The 21,404-nt window shown below is 45.9% G+C and overlaps 3 protein-coding genes across 6 annotated transcripts; 2 read left to right on the top strand and 1 right to left on the bottom strand.

Annotated features, from left to right (window-relative positions):
• The first annotated feature begins 4 nt into the window (after positions 1-4).
• ebag9 (estrogen receptor binding site associated antigen 9) lies at positions 5-4,464 on the top strand. The gene is made up of 7 exons (XM_029130243.3): positions 5-317; positions 748-842; positions 977-1,058; positions 1,312-1,467; positions 1,644-1,754; positions 2,401-2,492; positions 3,010-4,464. The coding sequence occupies exons 2-7, from the start codon at positions 760-762 to the stop codon at positions 3,125-3,127; spliced, it is 642 nt and encodes a 213-aa protein (XP_028986076.1). The 5' UTR covers positions 5-317; positions 748-759; the 3' UTR covers positions 3,128-4,464.
• Positions 4,465-5,307: 843 nt separating this feature from the next.
• Positions 5,308-12,498, bottom strand: sybu (syntabulin (syntaxin-interacting)). 4 transcript variants are annotated; one of them, XM_055503233.1, is made up of 8 exons: positions 12,288-12,498; positions 9,926-9,972; positions 9,635-9,821; positions 9,203-9,349; positions 8,577-8,676; positions 8,328-8,486; positions 7,169-7,324; positions 5,308-7,003 (listed from the first exon to the last, which is right to left on the bottom strand). In XM_055503233.1, exons 2-8 carry the CDS (start codon positions 9,947-9,949, stop codon positions 5,926-5,928), a joined length of 1,851 nt encoding a protein of 616 aa, XP_055359208.1. In that variant the 5' UTR covers positions 9,950-9,972; positions 12,288-12,498; the 3' UTR covers positions 5,308-5,925. The 4 variants fall into 4 exon arrangements, with proteins under 4 accessions (XP_055359208.1, XP_028985776.1, XP_028985777.1 ...); XM_029129943.3 differs by having other exon boundaries at positions 9,203-9,403; positions 12,284-12,497; XM_029129944.3 differs by having other exon boundaries at positions 9,203-9,403; positions 12,288-12,497.
• Positions 12,499-14,007: 1,509 nt separating this feature from the next.
• Positions 14,008-20,723, top strand: gdf6a (growth differentiation factor 6a). The gene is made up of 2 exons (XM_029130531.3): positions 14,008-14,597; positions 18,409-20,723. Exons 1-2 carry the CDS (start codon positions 14,237-14,239, stop codon positions 19,386-19,388), a joined length of 1,341 nt encoding a protein of 446 aa, XP_028986364.1. The 5' UTR covers positions 14,008-14,236; the 3' UTR covers positions 19,389-20,723.
• The last annotated feature ends 681 nt before the right edge of the window (positions 20,724-21,404 follow it).

The raw sequence follows: 21,404 nt of genomic DNA, 5'->3' as shown, positions 1-21,404 counted from the left end.
TTCCTTATTCCTGTTCCTCCCAGTTCAAAGATGGCAGCCACGGGACAGAGATGAGCAACGAAACACATTTAGGAGTTTTGCCATGAAACTAATGCGGATGTGCAGTTCCTACACGCATAACCTTGACATGACATTAATATAATTCCACGCTGCTAATGTGTCGTCATTGGAAGACAATTGAGTGATTCAGAAATACTATGTTTTCTTTCGGGCTAAGCTAGCAAACGCTGTTAGCGCATAAATGAACTTGGCTTCTCTAACGAACCACACAAGAAGAAAGCAGCTGCTTTGCGTATGGTATACTGTCATACCTTAAAGTGAGTATGCATGCAACTCATCTCATGTGAAGACAGTGCGTTAATTTTACTGTATGTTGATTCTCAATGTATTTGTCATTAACCTTAACAATTGCATACCTCTTTATTTTTCTCAAAACGGCACAATGAAGAAAGAATGAATGTTAATTCTTCAGAGTAGACTCCTAGTGTTACAGTTATTTGTGTCACACCATCTACACTCTAAACAATAAACATGATGTTTATGTAACTTTACTCCGACACATTTATCTCGGTTGTTGAGTTCTAGACAAATGTTATTGATCTTATGCAAACAACTTCTCGTATAAATGTTTATTTAAGGAAGACTTGCTTACTTCACAGCCAGATGCTGTTGAGCAAGACATGACACGTGTATGTCCCAAAATCTCATCTAACTTCTCTCTAACTTAATATTCTTTCTTTTTACCAGCTGAATTTCATCATGGCTATCACCCAGTTCCGTCTCTTCAAGATTTGCACATGTCTAGCAACATTACTTTCTTTCTTCAAGAGGTTGATATGCAGGTACTTAAAGCACATCTTCACACAGTCGGTTATGTAGTATGCACAGCAAATGAGATCAAATTTTACTGCTTGATGACAATTTTTACTGCTTTTTCCAAAATCAACACATTTAATTTCATTGTATTTTTTTGCAGGACTGGAAGGGGGCGCAAGCTTAGCGGTGATCAAATAACTCTTCCCACAACAGTAGAGTTTTCCTCATCAGTACCAAAACAGGTCAGTATTGCACTAATGATCACCATGGGTTTTCCAGTTTCATAGGTCTGGATCTGTAGGTGTAATCGGTATTTCAGCCGTTTATGAATCTACATATACTTGCTTGTAGGGCAACTTTTAAATGTATAGCATTTTAAATTTATAATTAATTCTATGCTCAGTCAGCCGTAATAACAAATTCCACTGCAGGTATGTCTGCCTGAGCGACTGATACCTACAACCTAAATACCTTTTTATGATTCACTCTGCACAGCCAGAGATTGAAGAATGGAGCTCCTGGGATGAAGATGCTCCAACAAGTATTAAGATTGAAGGTGGCAATGGAAATGTTTCCCCTTCACCAAACGACTTAGATGAAGAGCCTGACTACTTCAAAGACATGGCCCCCACCATCAGAAAAACACAAAAAGTATGTTCACTTGACAGACATAGTTTATAATATATATTATACTGAATTGTAAATATGTGTTCATTATAAAATGACAATAGAGTAGTTTCTAAAGTAGTTTATCAAACCTTAATTGTAGTTGCACTACAATGAGTTTTAGTCTGAGCTTCTTTGTGTTTCCCGGTGTTGTGTTTCAGATAGTCCTGAAGAAAAGGGAACCTTTAAACTACCTGGTGCCTGATGGCTCAGCAGGATTCTCCAGCAGACTGGCAGCCTCTCAGGACATGATGACCTTCACCCCACCCTCTGTGAGCTACAGTGCTTTACTATGTAGCTATAGAGTAGTGCAAAATGAGATGGAGCGCATTGTGTCCGCGATACATTGTCAAGAACATAAGTATTGCGTTTATGAATGTCCAGTGTATATTAGTACTGTAATACACTCTGTTTAGGCCACTTTGCAAGGTTAGCTATAAACAGATCGCAGTAGGACTTTTATTAGATCAGTGGATGGCGGAAATCAAAGGCAAGTGAAAACTTGTGCAACTTGTTTAGCTTGTAATGACAGTTGCTAAAGACAAGAATTTGATGTATAAGAGCAAACCTTTATACATGTGTCAGTTCTAAAGGCTACATCACCTGTGGTGCCATATTTAAATTAATGCTTTTTTTTTTTTTTTAGAATTTTGGGCTTCTTTATAAATATTTGTTAGCAGGTGAAAAAAGGGTTTAATGTTACATCTCAAGTGTTAATTAACTAATCTTGGACATTTTAGTTTTTAAAGGAATGAAGCTTTAGTAGTTATAGAGATGAGAATAAAAATGATAATCTAGTGAATAGCTAAGACTTGGTTTCATAATTCTTAGCGGGCTTTTTGACTTAATTCCAAATTTAAAGCTGTTGTAAATTAAAGCAATGCTGTCATATGAAACTAGACAATTTGTTTTGTACAGGGCGAGTTGGGAGAAATGGACAATTGGCAGGAGGACGCAAACGCCTGGGAGGACGAATCTGATGCTGCCTGGGAGGCAGAGGAGGTGCTCAGGTAATATGTGAAAAATGCAGTGCAGATCTTTATAAATCCCTCGGTATTACTGCACATTCATCATTTGTAAGTTATAATAGAATTTGAAGGAAAACAGAAATGGACTGAAGAAAATAACCTGAATTAATTCTCTATTAAAGAATATTTTATATAATTTACCAGCTGGTTTCTGTTGGTCTGTCTCTCAAGCATTTTTAATAGCTAAATGACCATGAAGGACCCACCTCATTATTCCAATTTTTATGACTTTGTTATTCTAAATACATCCATTAAAATAAAACTGCTTTAAGATACAGATTCAAGGAAGTGTACGGCATTTACATTATGGATACTTTGAACGTCTGTTTTGCGAAAATCAGTTTTACATATATACACACTTCTGGCCAGCAGGTGGTATTGTTGGACATGGTTGAAACAATTAAACAGGGAAGAAGCTCTTAGCTGAGCTAGCTCTTATTGATGTGCTGTGTAATGATGACACTTGCAATCACGTACTTGTTTTGCCTGCCTTCAACAGACAACAGAAGATGGCTGAGAGAGAAAAGCGATCCATAGAGCAGCAGAGGAAGAAGATGGAGAAGGAGGCTCAGAGAATGATAAAAAAGGAGCAGAAGATTGCAGTCAAGCTGTCATAACATTTTAGAAATGCTCACATCTGAGCCAAAGGGATGGAAAAAACACTATATCAGTTGATTTGTCATCAAACCGACCTGGATCATCACTCTCCACCACATATCTGTCAGCAAACACTCTTCATTCTCCGCACAGTTTTCAGTAGCAGCCAGCAGAGTCTGTTTTCCATTTTCAAAAGTGACGAACGCAAAGTTCTTAACGGCAGATAACACACCTAGCGAACCTGTTTCTCATGTCAAGGTCATCTCTTTGTCCGCAGCACGGTTGTGCTACACAATCTAGTTCACCTCTGGTTAAAGGTTGAAACGCAGCACTGGACAGCACCGTTTAGAGTCTGATTAGCCGAGTGTAAATAGACCTGCGCTACCCTTTGAAACCGAGATGGGGAGCACAGCTTCTTTTCTTTGTCTTATTTATAACCCCAGGAGGACAAAGGAGTGCAATTAATTTTAAACATCACTGTTTATCAGTGACATCCATTGGTTTTTCATGTTTTTATATTTATGTCTATCACCATTTTTTTTCACCCCAATGAATTTTGCTTAATGTTTCAAGTAATTTCCATGTGCTGTGCGACCTTTGTTACACTGGATACCTATTAAAATTAAGATTGATTTTGAAAATGAGTTGGATAAATGACCATAGATGAGAATTTAGCCCAGCTATAGGTGTTGGCTGTGGGTTCCTATGGTAACCCTGGGGCTGCTGCGCTGCCATTTTAGTTGGTCAGCTGTTGAAGAATATTCAGTGATTTCTTTTGTTTTGGAGGGGACAAGGAACGCTACTTTGCCCATAACGAGTTAACCAGATTGCATAGACTCACATCCAGCCAGTAAGAAAAAGGAATGACTTCTTTTGTCAACAGTGTAAAGGAGTCAGACGTCTGTCATGAATGGTACGGCAGGCAGGGTGATCTCATGCTCAAGCGAGCTAATATCTGTTATTATCAGAGGTTTTTATTCTATTAAAACTTTGATAATCCAAGTGACTGATTAGTGCATGATCAAACTTAAAAGTTTAATTGAAAGCAGGTGTTTGCTTTTAAGGGAATTCAGCAAACTGTGTGATAAGTGTGTTCTTATTTCTGTTGAGAGGAGCTGCATGCTGTTGTCTTGTCATTTTCCACTTTAAGTATTTTAAATATAATTCACAGAGACGCTATTATTTTTCATATTTGTTTCCCCACATTGGAAAATACACCTTCACATTGTAAGATCTGTCACGGTTGCCCGTAGACACGTTGTACGAAGTACAACGAAGCAATGAGCCCAGACAGACTGTAGACCTGTACCTGCTGTATTGGCCCTACACAGGTTTTTAATAAAATTGATTTCAAGGATTTGATGCATGCAAATCATGTGTGATTTGGGGAAACACTTTTCATCACTGTGGTATCATAATACAAAACATGGCTACGCAAGGTATTACTGATTCTGATTATTCCTAAATCAGGGCTCAAATCTCTCCATTTTTAAGCAGTTTATATTGCATAACATTTCATTAGTACTGAATAACCCAGATTTAGAGATGGCTGTCATCACTTGACCCCCATTATAATGATGTCACTCCCTGTAGGGACTCTGCATCTCTGACTAAACCTCTAAGAGACTGACCCATTTCCAAAAATGGAAAATACACGTCATCAGATTTGAGGAAGGGAACAGAAAGGGGGAGTGATTGTCATAATGTAGTGTATTCTTTGTAAACCCAATGTGTTTTCAGACTTGACATCATTGCCACCTACTCCTTTAATCTAGTGCCTGACTAGCCAGTAATGTGGAGATTACGGCCTCTGATGAGTCAGTGCAAGCAGTTGTGGTTATGCAACTGAAGGCACACAGTCTGAATGAAAAAGTGATGGAGAAGGATGCAGTTAGTTCATTTAGATTTCCTCCTTTATATTCATTAAACATTAACACTGGTTATGTAATGATCGGAGAAAGTGCCGGGTGGACTTCCAGCCAGTTGGATGCTGACCCACTTCACACTCCAGTAAGAGCACAGGCAGCATTTAGATCCCAGTGAAACACTGTCAGCTCCACAACCCGACAAGCTTTTATGCAAGATGCACCGTCAAGAGGCTGCTGCTGCTGCGTGGCTGCACTCGCATCCAGACTCCCACCCTTCACCAGCATTATGCATAGACCTATTGCATAAGCAAACACAGCAGAACGCAAACAGGTGGAATTTATCATGCTTTAATAATAAAGGTACAAGGACGTTTCATATAAACCACTAGTATTGCACATAGCTCAGGCACATGACAAGTGTCGGTTGCTTTGAAGCGTCAACTTATTTCTATAAACAATTAACAGGCTGTACCGAATAAAGCTCTACTCTCAGGTAGGTAACCAAAAATATATATACACTTCACAAAAAAAAATAAAATAAAAAATTAGTTGGAACTCACATTAAAGCTTTGGCTGAAGGTTTAAGGTTTCTTTTTAAACAAACAAAACCTATGAACATAAACATTTACTTTACTTTCTAAAAGTTTCAATCTAACATAGAACTTTCAAACAAGGACTAGTGACACCACAGGACAACCACAGGTAACCGCCTACCCAGATGATTACCTTACATTAGAAATCATAAATAAATAACCCCTGGTATAAATATTCCCCTTCATGTCACCATTGTTCGTCCACTCATTGCAACTGTACAGTGCAAAATAACTGTGCTGGGACAAAACAACTGCATTGATATCAAGTGTCAAAAACAAAATCTCACCAATATTCTTGACAAGATGCTTAAGTGCTTTTAGTTAAAGGTCAGGCGTGTGCATGCGGGTCGGAAGCCTTCACGCTCTGTGAGCGGCGTGGCGAAGGGAGTGCAATCCCATGATGCAACAGCCTCTGATGAGAGCGCCGATGTTGTACACCGGGGCGCTCCCGTCCACGCCGTGTCGCGAGTAGAGCCAGGCCACGGTGGGCAGCACGGGTGCTGCCACGGCGACCAGGTCCACCAGGAAGCTGTTGCTCCAGTAACGCTTGCCGACCGCGTCCATCCCTGCCGCCGGACACGCGTCCGTGCCGCAGGCGCCAAAGTCCAGCTCCTCCATAAACCGCCGGCTCCCTGGCGGCGCCGAGCAGCAGACGGGAGCGTGGCTGGGTTGAGGAGGCGTGGAGTCGGGGGGCGCCACGGCGCCGGAGCGGGCGCCGGGCGGATCCGTTAGAGCCAGGACGCGGCCGGAGGCCGACGGAGCTGCGTCTCCTGCTGCGGAGCCCTGTAGCTTCAGCAGCTGCAGCAGCAGCGCCTGCAGAGCCTGCAGGTCCTGGGTCGCGGGCGACGCGTCGGTCTGGATGAACTTCTCCTCCGTTGGGTGGTGGGTGCGCGTGCGCTGCGCACCCGGCGCCGCCCCGTCTTCCGCCGCCTCAGCCGTCAGCTTGGCGCTCGAGTCCTGGCTGAAGTCCACGGCCGTGGACATCAGGACCTGCTCCAGGATGTCCGCTCGGTTGGCCATCTCGTCGTTGAGCAGCAGCCCGCTGTCGGCCATGGCCTCCGCCGCCTGATCGCCCAGCTCCATGCCGCCCTCGTCCTCCCCCACCATCCTTTTCCCGGCGCCGCCGGCGCTGTCACAGATGAAGTCCAAGGTGTTCTCGTCCTGGAGGCTGGTGCCGCTCTGCGCCAGCTCCATGCTCTGCAGCAGGGACTCCAGCTTCCTGTTTTGGATGTTGATGTCAATGAAGTACTTCTGGATCCCCTTATCCTTCTCCAGCAGGCTGCTCTTCATGGTCTCCACCACCTGGCGAAGCTGCTTGATCTCCTTGCGCGCCTCTTTGAGCGACAGCTGAGCCTCCACCCGGTGACACTCCTCTTCAATCCAGTCTTCCCTCATTCGGCCCAGCTGGGCCTTAAGCTCCTCCACCTCTGTCTCTCTGTTGAAGAAAATACCCAGTTTGTGGAGCGAAATCAATATCTGACCTCCATTTTAGATTGAACATTGACAAGAAAAGGTCAAGATGTTGAATATTTAACCTGTAGAATGTTTGTTATTGCTCTACCAGTTCAGTTCGCAGGAGCTTCTCTAAATATCCACCAACCTGTCACGGACTCTGTTTTCAGACTCCAAGAGTTTGGTCCGCAAGTGTCTGATGGCCACTTCCTTCTGCTGCAGCGGGGTGAGGTACTGCTCAGGGTTCGGCGGTCTAATGCCATGGTTTTCCCCGCAGGAATGGTAGCGGCCCAGACTCACTCGCCTGTCAGGAAAAAAAGGCCAAACATTAGAATCCATCTCCACCAGTCGCCAAGTCGACCGAAGCAAATCTATTAAGGCTTGAAAGTAAAATCCCTCCGCGATGAAGGCAGCGAGTGAGGCTACAAGAGCGAGCCATCAGGGCAGATGCCTGCTGAAGCCTGGAATTACTGTCTGACACAGGATTACAGTCAGGCTGGAGGCGAAGAAGCCCAACATGCGGCTCCAGTGTTTCTAAATGCAAGTTACAAGGAACAAATAATCTTACTAAAAACCTTAATCTACAATCTGATCTAATTAGCCTGCAAAAGGCCTCCAATGCGCGTCTTCATACTCCCAACTGATAAAAGCATTCGGTTCGTTCCATTAAGGGTGAGTGGGTGGATTTTAACACTATGCAAAGCAGTTTGTAAGAACCCCCCCTCCAACTGGAACGCTATATCCTAGCAACCTGGGATTTTACACGAGCGCTCTGCATCCCTGCCAGAAATAGAAGGAGCCCGGGAGAAAGCAGCGTATGAAGCTCTGTCACTCCCCCGGCGGCACGATGCCGCGCTGTGGCAGCTGTGAACCCCAGATAAAAGAGGACGGATCCGTTCGACTGCGTGGAAGCGCAGGATGGGTTGGACGGCTGCCGTTCACGCCGCCGAGGGAGGGGTTTAGGCCCATTTGTGCCGCCGAGCAGCCAGACGAGCGCCGAGTCGGCGCTCGAGGCCCTTTAGTCAACGATAGTCTGAAATATTCATGACCTTCTGTCCTCCAGACCAAGGTGCATGCGCTCTAATCCTGTTTCAAGTCCTGTGCGGACGCCAGGGTCACAGTCTGGCTCCCTCATTCAGACATCAGCGTCCCTAAATCCTCATTTATCCCGACCGCAGTCAAATCATGACCAATATAATCCCAACCGGCTGCGAGGCAGGAAATGATAAAACAGTCTGAGCTTAATCCAGCCTCTGCCGGAGTCACCCGCGTTGGAGCCAAGCACACGAAAGCGGCGCGTGTGGTACCTGGAGGTGGGGCTGGAGGTGCAGCTGCTGCTGCTGTTGTTGGCGGAGGAGGCGGCTCGGGGGGGCGTCCTGTAGGGAGCGTAGAGCTCCGCGTCGCGGTTCACCGCGGGGCTTCCAGGCGGTTTGAACATGGGGAGAGGCCGGACATGCGAGACGCGGCTTGAGGGCGGAGCAAAGGAGACCATGTGAATGTAGCGCCGCCATAATGGGACGTTTCAGTTCGGCGGCGGCCTGGTGCTAACGTCATACCTTCGGGAGGAGCCTTTCTTCAGGGCCGAGTTGGGAGGGAGGCTCTCTCTGGCCTTCAGACTCCCCGTGCTGCTGGAGGAGCTAAAATCAGCTTCACTGCCTGCGGACAAAAGCATCAGCGCCTCAGAATAGGACAGAAACCCAGACACAGTCCATGCAAAAAAATAGATAAAAAGATCAAATTCACTTGGTACACTCTCAGTAGTCTTAGCGTGAACAAAGATGCTTGAGTCAAAGTCAAACCTGAGAAGCATCTCTTTCCTTCAAACAAAACCATATTATTGTGTCCAAGTGTTGACTGTGTAAAGAAGTTGCTTAAAACTAGTGATCCTCCACCACTCGGTGAGTCAAATGAGGGGCTGTGCAGCTCGCTCAGACTAGTAGCCTCCTGCTAATCAGCCTAATTGGCTGAGGTCCCCAACGGTTTCCCTCCACCAATCAGCTCTCCTCTTCAAGTGAATAAGGCTCAAACAATGTGGCTGAGCCTCAGACTGATTCCTTGTGCAGCTGCTTCCCTGTCAGTGTGGGTTCAACCCAGAAAGCCCCTTTATATGGAAAATAAAAGACCTCTGATGTGGAATAGTTCGAATCATGCCCAAATCCTTTCACACGTTCCCCCCCTTTACCTCTGGCTTTCATGGCCGACCTCAGCTCCCTCTTGTGCCTCTGGGCGCTCCGGGCCTCTCCGCTCCCCTCCGTCATCACCCTCACCCTCTTGACTTTGGCCTTGCGCTCAGGCAGCGTGGGCGAGCCGTGGGCACTCTGATCTGAGCCTGACGGGGTTTTGGAGGGGGACACAGACTGACTAGTGGGGCAGCCGGTGTCATCTATTGTGGACAGGCACACAGACGGTAACGGCCGAGAACAGGCAGCGCTCGAGGTTCAGGGTGAGCGGCGTCTGACTGGGGGGGTCACTTTTATGAGACTTTTATGATGTTTGCAGTATTAGGACAAATTTTTCAAAGCAAAAGAAAAGCTTATTATTAAGATTAATATTCAGGACTTTCATGTATTTATCATTTATTATCCCGCCTGGTAACGCGGCCATCGCTTCTTACCAGAGCAAAAGCTGTTGGAGCTGATGGTTCTCTTGGAGCGGCCCGAGCTGAGGTCGCCCTCCTTGCCCTCCTCCTCGGAGAACGGCGAGTCCGACAGAGCCGACCCTTTGTCCTTGGCCCGGAAAGGAGGCGGGACTAGGCGCGGGATGCGGCTGCGGGAGCTCCCCTTCTCCGGCGACTTCTTCTCCTGCTCGAACGGATGCGCGTCAGAGCTCAGAATGATTTAACTTCACCGAGCACTTGTCATATGCAAATGTATGACTATTGACTGATAATGGCAGTAAGACTGACCTCATATTCCTGGAATGGTCCCATGGTGCGTCAGAGAGCCTTTTCCCCTGAATGACAAAGAGTAGAAAACTCAGATAAGGAGCTCTACCTGGACTCACCATAAACCCACCAACCCAAACACCATCTACCTGCTTTTTAGAGTCTTCTCAAAACAATTTTGCCTCAAGATGATTATTTATGAAGAGATTCGAATCTTTTTATCAAATGTCTGAGCCAAATTGTTTTGGCCCACTGCCAAAAGCCACAAAGTGTCTTCATCATTAAGATATGATGTGTGATGGAGCAGCATCATGCCACCTTAACAATGGTTTCAAGCAGCTCCAAAGCCTGGTCCGTGCTGAACTCGGAGCTCGGTTAGTGCACAGTCAAACCAGGAGCAAACATCTTTTATTGATGCTCCTTTTCTGAATAATGCAGAATTCCTGTCACGCACGAATAAACTTTATGCAGTCACCTCGTTCCTTTCTCCTGCTGGTACCTTCAGCACCGCGCCCTGAGGGCGTCAGTTGCATAAGCGCACAAGTGATTTCTTTTATTTAGTGCTGCGGATGACGCAATTGACCCCGGGGCCTGAGCCTGTTTTATCCAGACGGTACCTTCTTTGAAATCCATGCTGGCAGTTCTACTATCTCGTGGATTCTCCAAACAATCCTAATGACATCAGCCCACAACGACCTGATACATAACATTAGCAGCCCAGACATGCAAAAACACTCTTTATTCGAACTGCCAAGGACCGGTGAGTGCTGTAAAAATAGACCCGAGGTTTCATGGGAGTCCAACTCCACCTCCCATTATGAGGCTCGGAAATCGCTCCAAGCTCAGGGTGGCCTCGCTCACAGTTTCACTTTTCTTCTCAGTTTCTGCAGCCCCACCAACATCCGAACGCCGCCTGGCACAGTGACGTGGCAGAGTTGGATTATCTCGGGCTGTGCCATAGCAACAGTGTTAGCGACAGAGGGGAAAGGCTGCACCAGCGAGCCCAGCGATGTGGAGGCAGTGAACGCCTCAGCTGCTCATCCTGGGATCCTCTCCTCCGCCTGAGAGAACATGTCCAGCGTGTGGGTGTTTGCAACCAATGAATGAACATTCTGTCCTGGAGCCAGTGTGTGTGAACGTGAGGAGGCTCAACCAGCCGATTCCTGATGAGAGACGATGCCTTCCAGTGAACGTCCACTGATGAACTGAAGCAGATGACTAGACGTCAGAGTGAGGGAGTGGCTGAGGCTTTCACTGCTACCAGTCCTCCATTACATTCAGGTTGTTTGATGTTTTAAAGTCCGCTGGGGCTGCTTTAACTTCACTCCTCTCATCGTGAGTGCACTTATAGTCTTATCCTGATCAACCCTATAAAGCGGGATTATACATTCGATCCCCTGTTTGACTCCAGACGATGTCGATGGGCAACCTACTGAGCAGCAGGCTGAGCGCCGTCTAAGATGCAAACGCAGGCTGTTCGCAGGACGCTGTGCTCCTCTAAGCACCGAAACAAGCCTGTGAGAACTCATCCAAACCCAAATCAGGAGGGGGGGGGGGGATTAGCCAGGAGGCCAGTGGGAAGAGGGGGCCTTGGGCCGAGCCGTCAGTGGGCCGTGCTGGGAGATGCTCAGCAAAGCTTTCAGCCTCCTCTCGAGGTTTGTTGCGTCTTTCAGATGGTTCACTTTTAAAACAGCCTGACGTGGGTGTGGATGATAATTCTCTTAATCCACCCCAGCCTATCTGCCCTCCAAGGCCGATTATCAACACAGATGGGAATGAGACGTTTTGACATTGACCTCGTGATTCACGTGGTCCAGGAAACAACAGGTTCCACAAGCACGTCATCCATAACACTTGTTCACTGACCCTTTACCTCTATCTCTGCTTATGTTAAATCTATTAAAAATACAATGAACTGCTGTTGGAATCATTTGCCTTAAAATCACGTCTCCATGTTTACCTGCCTCCCTTTGTTCACCACATGCTTCTCACAGAGTGTTGGATATTTCTGTCTCAGTGTCGCCTGACAACAGCATCCGTTCATCGCCGGAGCTCTGATGGGCTTTTGTTTTTGTTTCATGTGGCGCCCCCACACTTACTGGAAAGGGCATTTATTTTTTGGCGCGTGCACAAATATACACATGCGTGAACAGACAGTAAAAAACATGACACGGGCGACGTGAGCGTTTAACTTCAAAGCCGACATGCGCAGGTTTTGCCCGTCACCACCCAAAATAATGCGAAAAATCGAATTGTTTGTCTAAAACGCTCCTTGCAGAACTTGTAAACAACCCACCTGCTCCCGCTTGTCATTAGCTGTGTTTGGTTATTTTCAACCCTACGGTGAAATAATTGTTCAATAATGCGAGTGAAATGTACAAACCCGCTCGCCCGCAGACGTGTGACGACGTTTCCTCCGAGATGGATGCGCGTTTGTCGGTGGACGGCGAAGGCTCGTTCCGCTGCTGATGCTGCTCTGGTGGTGCCAGCCTCCGCTCTGCTCCGCTGTTTGGACGTCAGGCGGAGGAGAGCGGCGCGCGCGCCGGGGACCCGTGCGATTGGACGAACGGCGAGACCACTGACAGCGCGCGCGAGCAATATGACCGCCGTCCTAAGTGTGTTACATAACGCGTGACGAGTTACTCAACCAGAAGAAGGACCCTCGTCTGCCACAGAGAAGCTGGCATTTCAGAAAACCCGTGAACGCAGAACGCAGCACGTAAACGTCTGTTTGTTCATTTATTCATGTCATGCTTTAAAATGTCACATATTTGACAATTATCTTGTACAAACGCCTCATCCTAAAGCCTTTATCTCAAAGGTTTGTAAACGTGTGAGCTACTTCATCCCTTATTCCTCAATTACTTTCATCCATCTGAGTCTTATGCGTCACAACGTGAGAACCACACACACATTTTGCGTGCGTGGTGTGCGTGAAAACACGTCCAGACTGATGAGCTGAGCGGGTGTTTGCTCTCCATGGTGCTGAAATCAGGGAGCGAATGCTCTTTCCTCTTTTACATATATTTACAGCTCATAGAAATGATTTTAAATAGGATAATTATTGTTATTATGGCTACACAGGCATCAGACTGGATTGTGACGACACACTGCACACTGATGCCACTAAATCTAGTGTCGGCATGTGACCGCTCAAAGGAAGTTTGTCTTATGATCATTGAGTCCCTCTGCTGGAGCCATAACACTGTGACTACGAGTTTAGATACAGCACGTACAGCACTTCTGTATTGTGCCCCATCAGTGCTCTTGTTTCTGGTGCATTCTCATCTGGGTTATTTGAGCTTTCTTGTGTTTTACAGTGCATGTTAATCTTGGAGTAGATAAATATTCTACAACATGTAAAAATCAAGAAAACACTTACCTCAACATTTTTGTTTAATTTTAGATTTTACCTACTAATTTAAATGATTATTTTCAGTTTACACAGGGTAGAATTTTTCTCTCTCTTCTATTATAAATGAAACTGAAATAAGACAGTCATGAATTTTGATGACGTAATTGTTTCTCCACTCAGGTTGTAATAAATACAAACAGCCGCTAGAGGTCACTGTTGTTATTCAAACAGCATTTGACGTTTGGCTCCACGTCCAGGTCGGATGTTTTGGCTTCAAAGCCACTGAATTAAACTGTCTCGCTGTTGTTATTATGCTCATTACTCTTTTGACTGAACCCTTTCAAATTTCGAAATTGAGTCAAATAATGTAGTTGCGTTCTCAAAATAAATTTGTGTATTATAATCACATTTTATCCTTAAATTAATCTGATTTATCATTAATATTTAATCTCATATGCCGGAAATAAAATTTCCGGCTCTGGGACTCTTTGATAACGACACCGCAACTCTGTTGTTCTTTTTCCCTAAAGTTTGTACACACGTACACTTCGGGACAGAAAAATGTTTTCACATAAACGGGCAGACAAACAAATAAACAATGGTTCAGCGGTCTTATGAATGAATTAACGTTTATCCTCTGTGGTCAGTCTACAAATTCTAAGGACCGGCTGCAAAACCGCAACACATTTCCCCACAGGTCTCTGTACCTTGTGGCGGTCCGTCGGCTCTCGGATGCTGTGACATGAAATTGTTTGGGAAGCCTTTACACTGAGCGACTATGTGGGCGTGTTTCTTTCGGCCCAGCACTCTCCACTCCTGCGTGAAGTCCAGAGCGCAAAACGCACTTCTTCTGGTGCGAACGGAGAGCGCAAAAGCAGCAGCTCCACGACCTTTAAGGCGCGCGTCTCCGGCTCCCGAATCCAACTTCACCGTGCGAGGAAGAAGTTGTTAACGATCTCCCGCGGACGCTCACAGCCATGGACGCATCTCGAATCCTAACGCTTTACATGGGACTGCTCCTTGTTGTGTTTGGGAATATACCGTGTTTCCAGTCTGCTGCTATCATCTCTCCCTCGGCGCCGCGGAGGAACAGAGGAGCCAGGATCTCTCACCAGGACGGACAAAGGTCATCTAAACTCCTAAAAGACATCTTCGCGTCTTCGCATCCCGCAGCGGCTCATCACAAAGACGAGCTAAAAGGCGCTATTGTACCACACGAGTACATGCTTTCCATATACAGGACATACTCGGCTGCAGAGAAGCTCGGACTAAACGCAAGCTTTTTCCGCTCTTCTAAATTTGCCAACACCATCACAAGCTTTGTGGACAGAGGAACAGGTTGGTTTTCACTCCGCTGCCAAGTCCATCAAGTCAGACTTTCACAATTATGTAGCACAGTTGTGTTCCCCTCTACTGACTAATATTCTCGACTCAGCTCTCGTTGAAACATACAGGCAGTGCACAAAACTTAAAAGCAACGTGTTCGCGACTTCCACTTATACGCACGCGTTCGAAAAGACAGAAATGAATGCGCAAAGGTATTTTTCACTCCACAACATATAAATAAATCATCATCTGCAGACAAAGAAGAGGAGATGGGATTAGCTTTTGCTCACGAGCAATAATAACGTTAATTTCTGCCCTCCGGTGAATTATGTCACTGTTTCCAAGTGTAACTTATGTTGCAATTAATTAACCTCTGCGTAACACGACAGTAAAACACTAATTGAATCTCTCCAAATGAAGGCTGTAAATCACTGTCAGTGCCGGGTGCAACTCAGGCTGCACGTGAACAAGGAAGTTATTGCACTTATGCTTTATGGCATTGTCTCGCTTTCTTTAGCAGCAAATACCAATCGTTCAAGCTGCAAACTATTAAGAATTATTAAGAAGCCCAGTGATGCGTAATGCGGGCCGTCATGATGCCCTTCGTGGTCAGCTTCGCTCGGGGCTACAGCAGATAGAGCGGGTCGGTGTGGGAGCAGGTGTCTGGGTCAGTCAAATGTGTAACCTAGTGATTTGTCCTGTCTGCTGGGACAAAACGACCTGACACACACACACACACACACACACACACACACACACACACACACACACACACACACACACACACACACACACACACACACACACTTGCATAAGCCAAGTTAATATTTGCATATTTCCCTCAAACACTCGAACGCGCCAGAGATGCAGCTACAGTTATTCTCAAATGAATCTAAATCTTCTCATTTTAGCGAAATTGGACTTAAAAAGCTAAGTTGGATATAATTTAGCCCCAAGTGCACTCAAATAAACAACCCGTCTCTCACGTCTGCTCCTTTTCTGACCAAATAAGTCAACTTGAAGCCAAGCGGTCCATCCGCGTCTGCCAATGTGAAGTGGTCTGATAGGAAAAACGCCTCACTCTCTCCTGTGATTTTGATGTGATGTGTCACTGGCTCTGACCCCGAGCTGGACCCTCTGAGAGCTGCTTGGCATCGAACGGCTGATTGGAGTATTTGAACTCGGTGATCTAATTGAGTGTTCATGTCATAACATATCAAACACTGTCTATTCTCCCATAATGACCCAGCTCGGCAACGGTGGGCACGTCACCAGAAAAACGACGAGAGAGAGAAGAAACAGAACGAGCACTTCCTCTGCTGTGAAGTGCTGTTTTTTTTAAATTCCTGCAGAACCTCTCGTTGCGACTGCCACTTTCATTGCGGAAAATGATTTTGTCTGTCAGCTACTTCAGCTCAGGCGCAGTTGGTTCTGGGATTCCTCTTAACACCCGCAAAGCGTTGCGTAGCCGGAACCCGCAGAACGAACCTCAGCTGGGCCCTCGGGTCCATATTTAAATCTCCTTCACCCTGAAGGAAACACTCAGGGTGGTTTGGACGCACAAATAACCTATTTTGCGTCGTTTACGCTTTATTCGTCGCCGGAGTGCGGTGCACGACTTCTTTTAGGCAAATGCAGCTTTCGCTTATACAACGAGGCAGGGTGTTTCCTGGGGGTTGGAAAAGCGCAAGATCAGAAAAGAATAACCCGAATCTGGAAATTACTTTTGGCACTTTGGCTAACTCATTAAAGCGCAGATGGTGCGGCCTCCCTCCCATTCTCTCCCTCCCTCCCTCCCTCTCTCTCCGGCGCTCTCTCTTTCTAAATCCAGGCACGAATAACAAAACATGTTTCGCATTTGTTCAAATACAACCAACAAGGTCAAACTAAAGTGCACAAGATGCCGCATTAACTATTCGATCAACAATAACAACAACAACGACATAAACACGGGTTATTTCCCAATTATCCGTCGTTAAACGCGGAGTCGAAACATTTATCATTTTAGATAATAATGAAATTAAGAAAACTTGTACAGTTTTAAACTGTCATCACGAAAACCTCTCAGTAACACGGTCAATCTGTGCAGCCGCGTTTTAAACGGAATGTTGTCGTTGGCAGGACGAGATGAAATACAAGAGGGGAAGTGCTTTAACGAGAAAGATGGGAATTGTGAACTGTTAATTATTTGGTGAACTTCTATTCGATTTGTTTGAGGTCTTATTTAAAAAAAAAGAACCCTAATGGAGACCATACGCGCAAAGTCAGTGAAACGAGCACAAGGTTTCAATCTGCTTTTACTGTTGGACTCGGCAGGAGGGAAACTGACAAGTAGATTAAATATTTCTCTCCAACACGTTTTACAAATGGTATCACATGAGTGTTTGGATGTAGAGACTTCCATTTGTTTCAGCCTTTTTTCTCAAAATGTTTGGAGAGAGGTGGACACAACCGGCCGACGCAGCGAGCTATTATTTTGCGTAAATTGTCAAAAACACACAATCATCTTGAACATTTTTCGACGTTTAGTCTGAAAGTACAATACCTGCAAATATACAAAACAAAACATTCAATATGCGCGAATCCCCTCGTTTCCAACACGCATCTATTCGATTCGCCTTAAATACGATCTTCAATTTATTACTCTTTTATTTGCTTAAACACTTTTAAAAGCCTCGATAAATATAACAGAACGTAACATAACAGAAATATTTTATCTGTACTTAAAACAAGAACCGTTCCTTAAAAAATATGTATAAAAAATTAAATCACTAAACGACTTGATTAAGTTCAGTTATTTAAAATAAATAGAAAATTAAAGCATACTCATCCCATTCATGCTCTGCAAACTGTAGCTTGTTATTCATAATAACTATTTATGAATCAATGTGTATTTAATTATTGCACAACAGGTGAAACCTCAGTTTATTGAACGTGGTATTTTCTATGTGCTTGACGCCTTTTCATGAACTGTCTCTGAGGATTACATTCCAGTCTCACCAGTTTCCCCTTGATGAAATATTTGCAGGCCTCCTGGGCATCCAGCAGGGAATAATGCATTAATTGTGTATTGTTCAGTTGAGTGTACAGTATGTCGCCTCTGGTCCGTTGTGTCTGGCAGCACCCAGGGACCTTCACATCACTAGGCCCCTTGTTTTTTTCTCTCTGCCTTACAATTCAAAAGAAAACCAAGCACATTTTTGATGTCCCGCCTGCTGCTTAGATTTAAGACTCTGTGAGGCTGAAAGGAAAGAAAAGTTTGCTTCCACTCCGCCAAAGTGGTGGAAATTAATAATCAATCTGTCATCAAGTCAAACGAAAGCGGGACTATTTTCAATGAAACATGCTGGAATTGATTAAGAGTGGCGTGGAATTAAAATGTTGCCAAATGGTGCGTGTGGCTGCTGCTGCTGCAGCTCCAGAGAGCGGCTTTTGACCTTCATAGCAGGTGATGAGCAGAACCGAAGGGAGGCCTTCTTTACGTCGAATCCTTTTAAATTCACGTGCAATAAATCTGCAAGAAAATTAAATAAGCGCACCATTTGAGGCAGGACGCCTTGAATTAAGTTTTAGGTGTGTTTGTCAGTTTTATCATTATTACTAACAGTTATTCAGGTATTTATGTATTTTGTCATTGAATGAAAACCCTATTGAAAGTGTAAGCGTAACCTTAGAGAGAGAGTGTGTGTGAGAGAGAGAGAGCGCGAGAGAGAGAGAGTGAGAGAGAAGGCCTCTGTGGGAGAATGTGAGCCCCCCCTCCCTCTAAACACTGTACACCCTAAGTGAATCTGACTGCAATTATTTTCTTCTTTTATCCTTGCAGACGATCTTTTGCACTCTCCTATACGAAGACAAAAGTATCTGTTTGATGTCTCAACCCTTTCAGACAAAGAGGAGCTGGTCGGGGCGGAATTAAGGATATTTAGGAGAGCGCCCGGGGATTTGCAGACTTCGCTGCAGACGACGGGTCTCTACTACATCCAGCTCTACCCCTGCCGTTCAGACAGGCTGCTGGACTCCAGGTCTCTGGACCCCCTGGATGCCACTAAAGCCGGATGGGAGGTTTTAGACGTGTGGGAAATGTTTAAAGCGCACCAGCATTATTATCATCACCCCCACCATCATCACTTTCAGAAGGGGAACGAGCTCTGCTTCCAGCTCAAGGTCACTCTTGGCAAATCAGACACCGAGGTGGACCTGAGGCACCTGGGACTGGGCAGGAGCGGCCGGTCCCAGCAGGAGAAAGCCATCCTGGTGGCCTACACGCGCTCCAAGAAGAGGGAGAACCTCTTCAGCGAGATGAACGAGAAGATCAAGTCGCGGAGGTCGATCGGCGAGAAGGAGGAGGCGGCGGCGGCGGCGGCGGCGGCAAAGGATGCGGGCGAGGAGCGGGTGACGCACAGGGGAGGCAAAGCAGACGGGCCCCGGCGGCGGCGAAGGACCGCGATGAGTAACCGCCACGGGAAGAGGCACGGGAAGAAATCCAAGTCCAGATGCAGCAAAAAGGCGCTGCACGTGAACTTTAAGGAGCTGGGCTGGGACGACTGGATCATCGCGCCCCTGGATTACGAGGCGTACCACTGCGAGGGGGTGTGCGACTTCCCCCTCAGGTCGCACCTTGAGCCGACCAACCACGCCATTATACAGACGCTCATGAACTCCATGGACCCCAACAGCACCCCGCCGAGCTGCTGCGTCCCCACCAAGCTCAGCCCCATCAGCATCCTCTACATAGACTCCGGCAACAACGTGGTGTACAAGCAGTACGAGGACATGGTGGTGGAGCAGTGTGGGTGCAGGTAGCGGCCATTGTTGGCTTCATTAACCCGCAAAAGACCGAAAGATCAAAGATGAAGCCTTGGTGAAAAGTCCACACAGGTCTGAGAAGCTTTGAGACGTCTTCGTTCGGAAAGGGACGCACACAGAGGCGACGTCCGCTATTTATTTACGCTCAGTCACATTCATCCACACACTCTGCCTTAAAGTGTTAAGTCTTCACTCCAATCTTGCGCAACGAGCGATCGCCTCATCAGACGGGCCTTTGTTTCACGCGTCCGTGTGGCACAAGGGATGGGTGCGTGATGCGTGAACTGGCCGCGGCCCACGGAGTTGAGGCCGCGCACCTGTTCGTGCCGAGGCCAGAGGACAGTGGGTTTGTCGCAGCTCTGTCGTGTGATCCTGCCTGCCAGGCCCGGGCCCTTTTGGGTATGTGCACTCAGGCCGTGAATGCCCCGGTCCAGCTGGAGTCATTACAGGCCCGAGCCAGCGATTGCTTTCCAAAATCAGAGAGAGAAATAAAAGGGGGAGGACGTCTAATCTACCAAACACGCACGCACGCACGCGCGCACACACACACACACGCGCGCGCGCGTAGATTGGCCAGTAAAGGGGAGATAAGATGCCGGTGTTAATGCCGTCTAGAGATTTCTTTTGCCATACTGGACACCAGTTCAGAGGCGTCGTGCGCCTTTTTTGCGGACACAATGGACACAAACCCAGACTTGTGCCCGACTGGGGCCCTGTTACATAAAAAAGCACACATTACTGAGGCGAACTTTTTTTTTTGCTCAAAAGTCTGCATCTTTACGAAATGCACTTCCGCAACTGACTGCGCCGAGGACGTGCGGTCAGCGACAGAGCTCGTCTTCTCTGATGATGAACGTAAGGAAGGAAAAAAAATAACTCGAGGCGATATTTAAATGCACATTAGCTTTGAATGCACTGCTGTTCATTATTATTATTTTTTTCGAGCTGTAAATATTTGTACAGTCAAACACTTTACAAAGTGTAACGAATGAAGAAATGGGGGAAAACTGCATTTCTTTGTAAATATATAAAAAATCGGTATAATTTCTATTCTATAATTATTTTATTATTTGTGATGTACAGAGTTTCATGATAATCATATATTTCTTACATTGTCAAGAGTAATTTAAGGTGTATTCGATATTTTTTTGGCAGAGGGTGGAAAATACCGTTATTAATGTCTACCTCATAATTGCATATAGGATCTGAGTTTTGAGGTGCATTCGGTTAGAGTGTAAGGAGCTTTTACAATGATATCTAAGATCAATTATATACATATATTACTGGATAATATTTCACACCATTACTGTACAAATAAAATTCAAAACAAAGTCCACCGGTCTGATGATTAATGCCATAATAACATAACGTGTCAGTCATTTAATTAGTATCAGTTTTCATATGAGAGTCTGACTTGTTCTCCCAAACCACAAAAGGACTTTTCCACTTTGAGTCTTAAGGTTACAGTCAGGTCTGCTTACACTTCATATTCTTCACTGTGCAATGTGCCCATTCTCTCCCGGATGTGTCCAGTGCACGAGGAGCACAGACACCTTTGGCTTCAGGTACGCTCCGATCTCCTCCCCCGCTCCATCCCTCATCTCCAGACAGCATCTGTCACTATTCAGCGACTGGCCCGGCTCAAGGTCGCACCACAAAAGCCAAATAAACATATGGTGGCCATCCAAGTAGAAGCAAATCCACTGACTGACTGTCACTGATACGGCACTAAATGTATGAACCTCAACTATTTCTCAATGAATTAGCCCCGCCTGGGTCAAGTTTACTTAACACTTTAATGTTTCCCAATCTGTGGATGTTAAAAAAAGAGGTTTGAAAGAAAGGATTGCTTCCATATAGGCTATCGACCTTGGCCTGGAAACAATTAAGAAGCTGCTTTGAAATGTTATATGTTGTCCAGGCTCTTGTACAGTATCATGTCACTCCCCACATGTTTGCTAGAGGGAAACAGAGGATGCTAAGTGCACTCTAGCGGCCGTCGCAAATGACTGA

The sequence above is a fragment of the Betta splendens genome, chromosome 16 (assembly GCF_900634795.4).
Source record: "Betta splendens chromosome 16, fBetSpl5.4, whole genome shotgun sequence".
Classification (NCBI taxonomy): domain Eukaryota; kingdom Metazoa; phylum Chordata; class Actinopteri; order Anabantiformes; family Osphronemidae; genus Betta; species Betta splendens.
The sequence above is the reverse complement of the archived record's forward strand: the minus strand, read 5'-3'. Positions and strand labels throughout refer to the sequence as shown.